The following is an 11534-nucleotide window of genomic DNA, read 5'->3' on the forward strand; positions in this document are numbered from 1 at the left end:
GCTCAAACATACCTACAAACGAGGCATAATGATGCAATATGTACATATGGCTAGCCTAAATAGCATGTTAGCATGGATTAGCTTGCAGTCATGCAGTGACCAAATATGCCTGATTAGCACTCCACACAAGTTAATAACGTCAACAAAGCTCACCTTTGTGCATTCACGCACAGCATGAAACGTTTGGTGGACAAAATGAGACAAAGAAGGAGTGGCATAAAACACGTCTTTCTGTGGCAGCGTCAGAGAAAGTTGTACATGTAAACAAACTACGGTGAGTTCATGGACCGTCCAAATTAGTAGGACAAAATGGCCCTCGCCAAATACTCTCACCAGTGAAGCATGTTTAATATAAACACTGGGATTTATAACAATTAGGAAGGTAAACCATATTAAAAAAAAAAAAAAAAAAAATTCCCCCCATCTTTTTTCATTTTCATACATTTTTGAAAAAGCTCACGGAGGCCACAAGGGCGGCGCTAAAGAGTCGCGGGTTGCCGAACCATTGCGACAGGCCAAAAAAATGAAGGGAGCTATGAATTTTTGAAGTTAAAAAATTAATTGCTTTTTTTGTCCTGGATTATTCAATAAGACAATAGAAAAATGTGTGACCTGCATTTGGGAATATGAATTTCAAAACAACAAATCTCCCTCATTGTTTGTCATAAATGCATTAAATAGATCGTAAATGTATTTAAGTAACCCACACAAAATCAATAAATTTGGTTGTTTAATTTTTAATTATTTCATTAAGTTGAGTAGCCACGTCACAATTTCCAGAAAAATAGCTCCTAATGTATTTCCTGGAATTTTTTAAATGGTGTTTTCAACAGAAGGTACATTTTTTAAAAAGCAATCTAAAAACAATCTATGTATATAAGAAAAAAAAACACCATAAGATGCCCTTTCAAGCAAATAACTATACTATCTATCTTTGATTAATTTCTTAAAATATTTAACTGCAATTCTACAATGGTAGCGTTATTTGATATCCATATCAGCGTTCCCAGACTTAAAGGAAATGAGATTTTCTTATTTAAACGGGGATAGCAGATCCATTCTATGTGTCGTACTTGATCGTTTCGCGATATTGCCATATTTTTGCTGAAAGGATTTAGTAGAGAACATTGACGACAAAGTTCGCAACTTTTTTGTTGTTTTTGTCTCTCTGTCTAATCCCCCTCTTGTCCCCACAATTCCCCCCTCTGTCTTCCTTTTTCTCTCTTTCTATCCCCTCCTGCTCCGGCCCGGCTGCACCAAATGATAATATAAATACATTTAATAAAGTCAAAATACAAGTAAGGCAACAAGAGAAGTATCCTACACTTCTCTTTTGTAAAGTAAATCTGAACAGCCGATATGGGCATCTACATCTGCTATATGATTTGCTCGAGAAGCTGGGCAGGACATTATAAAAAAGAAAAAGAAAAAAAAAGTTCGCAACTTTTGCTCGCTGATAAAAAAAGCCTTGCCTGTACCGGAAGTAGCGTGACGTCACAGGTTGTGGAGCTCCTCACATCTGCACATTGTTTACAATGATGGCCACCAGCAGCGAGAGCGATTCGGACCGAGAAAGCGACGATTTCCCCATTAATTTGAGCGAGGATGAAAGATTCGTGGATGAGGAAAGTGAGAGTGAAGGACTAGAGGGCAGTGGAAGCGATTCAGATAGGGAAGATGCTGTGAGAGGCGGGTGGGAATGACTAAAACAGTAAATAAACACAAGACATTTATATACTCTATTAGCCACAACACAACCAGGTTTATATTTAATATGCCACAAATTAATCCCGCATAACAAACACCTCCCCCCTCCCGTCCATATAACCCGCCAATACAAATCAAACACCCGCACAACACACTCAATCCCACAGCCCAAAGTACCGTTCACCTCCCCAAAGTTCATACAGCACATATATTTCCCCAAAGTTACGTACGTGACATGCACATAGCGGCACGCACGTACGGGCAAGCGATCAAATGTTTGGAAGCCGCAGCTGCGTACTCACGGTAGCGCGTATCCAACTCAAAGTCCTCCTGGTAAGAGTCTCTGTTGTCCCAGGCCAATGGTAAAGCTTGACTGTCATCGTTCGGGAATGTAAACAATGAAACACCGGCTACGTGGTTGTGTTGCTGCAGCCGGCCGCTAATACACCGCTTCCCACCTGCAGCTTTCTTCTTTGCTGTCTCCATTGTTCATTAAACAAATTGCAAAAGATTCACCAACACAGATGTCCAGAATACTGTGGAATTTTGCGATGAAAACAGACGACTTAATAGCTGGCCACAATGCTGTCCCAGAATGTCCGCTACAATCCGTGACATCACGCGCAAACATCATCATACCGAGACGTTTTCAGCAGGATATTTCGCAGGAAATTTAAAATGTCACTTTACTAATCTAACCCGGCCGTATTGGCATGTGTTGCAATGTTAAGATTTCATCATTGATATATAAACTATCAGACTGCGTGGTCGCTAGTGTGGCTTTCAGTAGGCCTTTAAACTTGCATTTTTTGATGCGGCTGTGTAATTCACTAGGCCACACTATCGACTTACGCAACTGCTTGCTTTTTTTTTGGAGGAAAGCTGCTAAATTCGACAGAACACCGGAAGCAGTTTCACCAGACTTGGTATTGCGGCTAAAACACCGTAGAAGAAGAAAGGAGGACCGAGGGGCGTCTATATTAGGTTTCAAAAAGCGTCAAAATATATACAATTATGAAGCAGAAGTTGTTTTTTACATTTATCTTGAGTATTTGTGGGCAAAAAATGTTATTGTCGACAATGTCAACTAATCGTTGCAGCCCTAAAAAAATGTAAAAATTGTACACTGGGAGCGTTATTTGATATCCAAATTGGCGTTTGGAAACGTAAACCTGGTGAAAACATAACCCCACTGAAGAAGGTAGTAATTGTAATTCTACACTGGGAGTGTTATTTGATATCCAAATTGGCGTTTCTAAACCTAAAGTTGCATTTTTTTTACGTAGATGCGTAATTCAATAGGCCCCACTATCGAGCAACTGGTTGCTTTTTTCGATAAAGCTGCTAAATTTGACAGAACACCGGAAGCAGTTTTACCAGACTTGGTCTTGCGGGTAAAACACCGTAGAAGAAGAAAGGAGGACCGAGGGCGTCTATATTAGGTTTCAAAAAGCGTCAAAATATGAAATCATGAAGCAAAAGTTGTTTTTGACATTTATCTCGAGTAATTTTCGGCGACAAAGTTTATTGTCGACAATGTCGACTAATGGTTGCAGCCTTAGAAGAAGGTAATAATTGCAATTCTACAGTAAAAGCGTTATTTGATATCCAAATTGGCGTTCCTACACTTAAAGGCCTACTGAAAGCCACTACTAGCGACCACGCAGTCTGATAGTTTATATATCAATGATGAAATCTTAACATTGCAACACATGCCAATACGGCCGGGTTAACTTATAAAGTGACATTTTAAATTTCCCGCGAAACTTCCGCTTGAAAATGTCTAGGTATGATGACGTAAGCGTGTGACGTCACTAGCTAAACGGAAGTATTAGTACACCATTGAATCCAATACAAAAAAGCTCTGTTTTCATTGCAAAATTCCACAGTATTCTGGACATCAGTGTTAGTGAATCTTTCGCAATTTGTTTAATGAACAATGAAGACTGCAAAGAAGAAAGTTGTAGGTGGGATCGGTGTATTAGCGGCTGGCTGCAGCAACACAACCAGGAGGACTTTGACTTGGATAGCAGACGCGCTAGCCGACGCTAGCCGCCGACCGCACGGATGATCGGGTGAAGTCCTTCGTCCTTCCGTCGATCGCTGGAACGCAGGTGAGCACGGGTGTTGATGAGCAGATGAGGGCTCATTTTTATCATAGCTCTGTGAGGTCCCGTTGCTAAGTTAGCTTCAATGGCGTCGTTAGCAACAGCATTTTTAAGCTTCGCCAAGCTGGAAAGCATTAACCGTGTATTTACATGTCCATGGTTTAATAGTATTGTTGATCTTCTGTCCATCCTTCCAGTCAGGGGTTTATTTATTTTGTTTCTATCTTCAGTTAAGCACGATGCTATCACGTTAGCTCCGTAGCTAAAGTGCTTCACCGATGTATTGTCGTGGAGATAAAAGTCACTGTGAATGTCCATTTCGCGTTCTCGACTCTCATTTTCAAGAGGATATAATATCCGAGGTGGTTTAAAATACAAATCCGCGATCCACAGTAGAAAAAGGAGAAAGTGTGGAATCCAATGAGCCAGCTTGTACCTAAGTTACGGTCAGAGCGAAAAAAGATACACCCTGGCGTCCTGCACTGCACTCTAATGCTTCACTGTCACGTTCCTCATCCACGAATCTTTCATCCTGGCTCAAATTAATGGGGTAATCGTCGCTTTCTCGGTCTGAATCTCTCTCGCTGCTGGTGTAAACAATGGGGAAATGTGAGCAGCCCTCCAGCTTGTGACGTCACGCTACTTCCGGTACAGGCAAGGCTCTTTTTTATCAGCGACCAAAAGTTGCGAACTTTATCGTCGATGTTCTCTACTAAATCCTTTCAGCAAAAATATGGCAATATCGCGAAATGATCAAGTATGACACATAGGGATGATACTCGAAACCGGTTTTCCCGGTTGTTTGATAAGAAAAGAACCGAGTCCTCGGACTCGAATCCCTTTTTGAGAACCGGTACCCGTTATCGAGACCACTATAGTAAAGAAAAAGAGTTGATTCTTTATTCGAATCCCGTCCTGACCAGAAATGCTCCGTGGGACATCACAAGAATTGACGTCACGTAGCTCAGTCATTAGGCGCAGATAGCGAAAGCAGGAAAACAATGGACGGGAAAAAACGCTCCAAGGTGTAATAAAGTTCAAAACAAAAGCTATAATCCATCGAATAACTTTACTGAGAGATTTGAGCAGGGTAAAACACATGACCAACACTTTTACCACCAACCGGAAACATAGCAACCAGGCTAGCAACGCACCTCCTTTACGGCAGCTGTCACAACCTTCTTAAAACAACCGCAGCACATACATATATATACAACACTGCAGCACATACATATATATACAACACTGCAGCACATACATATATATACAACACTGCAGCACATACATATATATACAACACTGCAGCACATACATATATATACAACACTGCAGCACATACATATATATACAACACTGCAGCACATACATATATATACAACACTGCAGCACAGACATATATATACAACATATCTCCCTTTTTTAACTTTTGTTTTTCTTTCCTTGTAAACGTTACAAAATCACATTGTAGATGTGTTGTCTGTCTAATTATAAATAATGCAGACGAGGCGTGTTGGCTGAGTTCTTGACGTTTACTTTCACAGCGTGGCAACATGCAACACTTTTCGGGGCTACCACGCATGCTCGTAACTCCCGTTGCATGCTGGGTAGTGTAGTTGTTATATTCTCTAGCTCATAACAGTTTTCCCCCATAAAGAAATAATGTTAACTCAATAAAGTGTATTTCTTTTTTTAGCTTTAACTTTTCATTTTTTAGCATTGTAACCACATTTGCAAACAACTTTTCTCTTCATAGAATGTTCTTTCAATAAAGAAATAAAGTGCAAAAATGTCAAAGCATCATAACAAACAGTTATGTTCCAATAGCAGCAGAAGTGCACTTTTTGGAGAGCTGTATTATTTTCAGTTTTGTGCCCAAGGGACTGATTTTATTTAACACTATATTATTATCTATACACCTATAGTGATCACAGAGACAGCTTGTTTTTGTGTTACTGTATATATTTGTTTCTCTGAAAAATCCCACTTAATATACTTTGGGTAACAACAGTCAATATTTATTTATTTTATTTTAATTTTTTAGGGGGGTAACAGTCAATATTTATTTATTAGATTTTATTTTTTTATTATATAATAAAAGTGAGCTTTTGTTAAACCAAATATTGTGTGTTTTTTTCCATATAGAACAACCTATCTGGACTCCATAAGAGAATCGATAAGGAATCGGTTCGATAAGAGGATTCGATAATAGGCTCGAACTCGATAATTCCTTATCAAACATCATCCCTAATGACACAGAATGGATCTGCTATCCCCGTTTAAATAAAAAAATGTCTTTTCAGTAGGCCTTTAAAGTTGCACTTTTTCACGTGGATGCATAATTCTACAGGCCCCACTATCGAGCAACTGGTTGCTTTTTTCGATAAAGCTGCTAAATTGGACAGAACACCGGAAGCAGTTTTACCAGACTTGGTCTTGCAGGTAAAACACAGTAAAAGAAGAAAGGAGGACCGAGGGCGTCTAGATTAGGTTTCAAAAAGCGTCAAAATATGAAATTATGAAGCAAAAGTTGTTTTTGACATTTATCTTGAGTGGACCACCGGGTGTTGCTGTCGGGGGGATGTATTTCCGATACTTAAAAAAAAATTAAAATAATTACTTTTTGACTACAGTGTCTATTTCCGTAGCAAATCTTACTGCCACCTACGTATCCCCAAAAAATGTCAATGTTTTTGTCGGCGCTGCTTTTAGAAGTGTGTGTCCCAACACAAACCGGGGGTATACACTTGAGGGAGAAAAGGACGGAGGACGCCGGCGAGAGAAGAGGGCGCTGTCTCCGGCGGATTCTCACGCTGGGAATTTGGACGGGCCTCCATGGGAGCAGAACCCGGATAGCTCGTGAGGTCGGAACATATTCCGATTCTCCTGGAACTTATTCTGTGGCTGGGAAGACAAATAGTGGCCCCTCGTCCCCCACACCCTTCTTTATGTGTGTGCATGGAGGAGAGGATTGAATGGCGGGGCTGTGAGAGCTCACTCCACTCAGCCCAACAAACCTTCTTTCTTCTGATATTGGGTGCAGTTAGCACACACACACACACACACACACACGCTGTCAATTACACCGCCCCTCCAGTTCATTCTTGGCCAGTCAATGGACTTTGGCTAATTGTGATAAGTTCATATGAAGAAAGGGAAAAAAAGGTTGATAAGTGTTGATATCGCTTTGGCATTCATCGAAAAAAATACTGTATTTTTCCGACTATAAGGCGCACTTAAAATCCTTTTATTTTTCTCAAAAGTCGACAGCGTGCCTTATAGGGTTGTCTCGATACCAATATTTTTTACCGGTACCAAAATGTATTTCGATACTTTAGGACACTTTTCTTTTTTCTTTTTTTCGTGACTTACTTTTTATTTAAACATTAAATCAGTGATTTTATTTTTTTATTTTATTTTTTTTTATTGACATCCAGCACATCATATTCACATAAATCATATATCTATTGTCTGCCCTAAATGTCAAAATATTTTTGTTTATATCCCATCCATACCACCCCCCCCCCCCCCCCAAAAAAAGAAAGAAACAAAAAAACAATGTAATATCTACAAATACATCGATTAAATAAACAGAAAGGGGAAAAAAAGGAAATAATAATACATTAATAATAATAATAATCAGAAATAAAATATAAACAGATACATATATATGTATATATATATACACACACACATACATACATATAAATATATATACACACATAGACTTTTTTTTTTTTTTTTCCGTGACTTACTTTTTATTTTAACATTAAATCAATGATTTTTTTTAATTTTTTTTATTGACATCCAGCACATCATATTCACATAAATCATATATCTATTGTCTGCCCTAAATGTCAAAATATTTTTGTTTATATCCCATCCATACCACCCCCCCCCCCAAAAAAAAGAAAGAAACAAAAAAACAAAGTAATATCTACAAATACATCGATTAAATAAACAGAAAGAAGAAAAAAAAAGGAAATAATACATTAATAATAATAATAATCAGAAATAAAATATAAACAGATACATATATATATATATATATATATATATATATATATATATATATATACACATATATACATAGACACTTTTCTTTTTTTCTTTTTTTTTTTCGTGACTTACTTTTTATTTTAACATTAAATCAATGATTTTATTTTATTTTTATTGACATCCAGCACATCATATTCACATAAATCATATATCTATTGTCTGCCCTAAATGTCAAAATATTTTTGTTTATATCCCATCCATACCACACCCCCCCCCCCAAAAAAAGAAAGAAACAACAACAACAAAAACAAAGTAATGTCTACAAATACATCGATTAAATAAACAGAAAGAAAAAAAAAAGGAAATAATAATACATTAATAATAATAATAATAATCAGAAATAATATATATATATATATATATATATATATATATATATATATATATATATATATATATATATATATATATATATATATATATATATATATATATACATACACACACACACATACACATACATACATATAAATATATATATATACACACATAGACACTTTTCTTTCTTTTTTTTTTTTTTCGTGACTTACTTTTTATTTTAACATTAAATCAATGATTTTATTTTATTTGTATTGACATCCAGCACATCATATTCACATAAATCATATATCTATTGTCTGCCCTAAATGTCAAAATATTTTTGTTTGTATCCCATCCATACCATCCCCCCCCACCCCCCAAAAAAGAAAAAAGCAACAAAACAAAAAAACAAAGTAATATCTACAAATACATCGATTAAATAAACAGAAAGGAAAAAAAGGAAATAATAATACATTAATAATAATAATAATCAGAAATAAAATATAAACAGATACATATATATATATACACACACACACATACATACATATAAATAAATATATACACACATAGACACTTTTCTTTTCTTTTTTTTCGTGACTTTTTATTTTATCATTAAATCAATGATTTTATTTTATTTTTATTGACATCCAGCACATCATATTCACATAAGTCATATATCTATTGTCTGCCCTAAATGTCAAAATATTTTTGTTTATATCCCATCCATACCACGCCCCCCCCCAAAAAAAGAAAGAAACAAAAAAACAAAGTAATATCTACAAATACATCAATTAAATAAACAGAAAGAAAAAAAAAGGAAATAATAATACATTAATAATAATAATCAGAAATAAAATATAAACAGATATATATATATATGTATATATATACACACACACATACATACATATAAATATATATATATATATACATACATAGACACTTTTCTAAATAGAGAAGGTCTTATCTCTGTCCATGTGATGTCAGATGAAACAAAAACTGAGCTGTTTGGCCACAATACCCAGCAATATGTTTGGAGGAGAAAAGGTGAGGCCTTTAATCCCAGGAACACCAGGCCTACCGTCAAGCATGGTGGTGGTAGTATTATGCTCTGGGCCTGTTTTGCTGCCAATGGAACTGCTGCTTTACAGAAAGTACCGTATTTTTCGGACTATAAGTCGCAGTTTTTTTCATAGTTTGGCCGGGGGTGCTATCTATACTCAGGAGCGACTTATGTGTGAAATGATTAACACATTATCGTAAAATATCAAATAATATTATTGATGTCATTCCCGTAAGAGACTAGACGTATAAGATTTCATGGGATTTAGCGATTAGGAGTGACAGATTGTTTGGTAAAGGTATAGCATGTTCTATATGTTATAGTTATTTGAATGACTCTTACCATAATATGTTACGTTAACATACCAGTTGGTTATTTATGCCTCATATAACGTACACTTATTCAGCCTGTTGTTCACTATTCTTTAGACATTTTAAATTGCCTTTCAAATGTCTATTCTTGGTGTTGGCTTTTATCAAATACATTCACACAAAAAATGCGACTTATACTCCAGTGCGACTTATACAGGTATATGTTTTTTTCCTTCTTTATTATGCATTTTCGGCCGGTGCGACTTATACTCCGAAAAATATGGTAAATGGGACAATGAAAAAGTAGGATTAGCTCCAAATTCTTCAGGACAAGCTAAAATCCTCAGGTTGGGTCTTGGGCGCAGTTGGGTGTTCCAACAGGACACTGACCTCAAACACACCTCAAAAGTGGTAAAGGAATGCTAAATCAGGCTAGAATGAAGGTTTTAGAATGGCCTTCCCAAAGTCCTGACTTAAAGGTGTGGACAATGCTGAAGAAACAAGTCCATGTCAGAAAAGCAACACAACACAAGCGTAGATGGTGAAATCCCTAAATTCCTTGTTGAGAAATGTTGTTCTTCAACAATTTGCTCAGGCATTTGTTGACAAAGTGGTGACCTTCGCCCCGTCCTTGTTTGTGAACGACTGAGAATTTCATGGAAGCTGCTTTTATACCCAATCATGGCGCCCACCTGTTCCCAATTAGCCCGTTCACCTGTGGGATGTTCCAAATAAGTCTTTGATGAGCATTCCTCAACTTTATCACTCTTTTTTGCCACTTGTGCCAGCTTTTTTGAAACATGTTGCCGGCATCAAATTGCAAACGAGCTAATATTTGCCAAAAACAACAAAGTTTAGCAGTGTGAACGTGAAATATCTTGTCTTTGCAGTCTATTCAATTGAATATAAGTTGAAAAGGATTCTCTTTTTATTTAGCATTTCCACAAGGTGACAACTTGGAAGTCAGTTCCACCTCAAAGTCAAATAAAAAGTCAATTTCCAATATTTGACGTCCTTCCTTGTGTGTTCCTCCCAGCGGTGCAGGTGCACGTGCTGAAGGGCGACAAGGCGGGCGAGTGGTGGAAGTTCACCGTCAACATCATCTCCGTCTACAAACAAGGCGAGCAGCGCATCCGCCGCGGGGACCAGCTGCTGTGGGTGCGCGCCAAGGACCTGGCCTGCAAGTGTCCCAAGACCAAGCCCGGCAGGAAGTACCTGCTCATGGGCTCCGAGCAGCACTCCCCCGGGCAGAGCGGCGTGGTGGCGGACAAGGGCAGCCTGCTCGTCCCCTGGAAGGACCTGTGGGGGCGTCGCCTCAGGAAGTTCCAGCAGCGCGACAAGAGGGGCAAGTGCTAGACCAGGTCCCGCAAGAGGGGCAAGTGCTAGACCAGGTCCACAGAACTAGGAGCATGACTGCTGTTGCTTGGACAAACGCATCTTAGTAGGAAGGAAAAGGAGTTTTGTCAAGGAGTTCATTCTGGTTGTGTTTGGAGTTGCACCTCATGTTCAATATCAGTCCCATCATAACAAATCTACTTTTAGCACTAGACCTACAGTCTCTGCTGGAACCTGCTTATGTCCACAACTCAACCTGCTTATGTCCACAACTCAACCTGCTTATGTTCACAACTCAACCTGTTTATGTTCACTACTCAACCTGCTTATGTCCACAACTCAACCTGCTTATGTTCACAACTCAACCTGCTTATGTCCACAACTCAACCTGCTTATGTCCACAACTCAACCTGCTTATGTCCACAACTCAACCTGCTTATGTTCACAACTCAACCTGTTTATGTTCACTACTCAACCTGCTTATGTCCACAACTCAACCTGCTTATGTTCACAACTCAACCTGCTTATGTCCACAACTCAACCTGCTTATGTCCACAACTCAACCTGCTTATGTTCACAACTCAACCTGCTTATGTCCACAACTCAACCTGCTTATGTTCACAACTCAACCTGCTTATGTCCACTACTCAA

The 11534-nt window shown here is 37.9% G+C and overlaps 1 protein-coding gene across 1 annotated transcript in view; it reads left to right on the forward strand.

Moving 5' to 3' along the window:
• The window catches only part of LOC133642373 (netrin-1-like), a 141810-nt gene extending 130552 nt beyond the window's left edge, over positions 1-11258 (forward strand). Inside the window, exon 6 of the mRNA XM_062036521.1 lies at positions 10585-11258. Coding sequence (XP_061892505.1) covers positions 10585-10904 — 320 coding nt within the window. The 3' untranslated portion in view covers positions 10905-11258. The remainder of the gene's footprint in view (positions 1-10584) is intronic.
• Positions 11259-11534: the final 276 nt, after the last annotated feature.

This window comes from Entelurus aequoreus, linkage group LG25 (genome assembly GCF_033978785.1).
Source record: "Entelurus aequoreus isolate RoL-2023_Sb linkage group LG25, RoL_Eaeq_v1.1, whole genome shotgun sequence".
NCBI classification, from domain to species: domain Eukaryota; kingdom Metazoa; phylum Chordata; class Actinopteri; order Syngnathiformes; family Syngnathidae; genus Entelurus; species Entelurus aequoreus.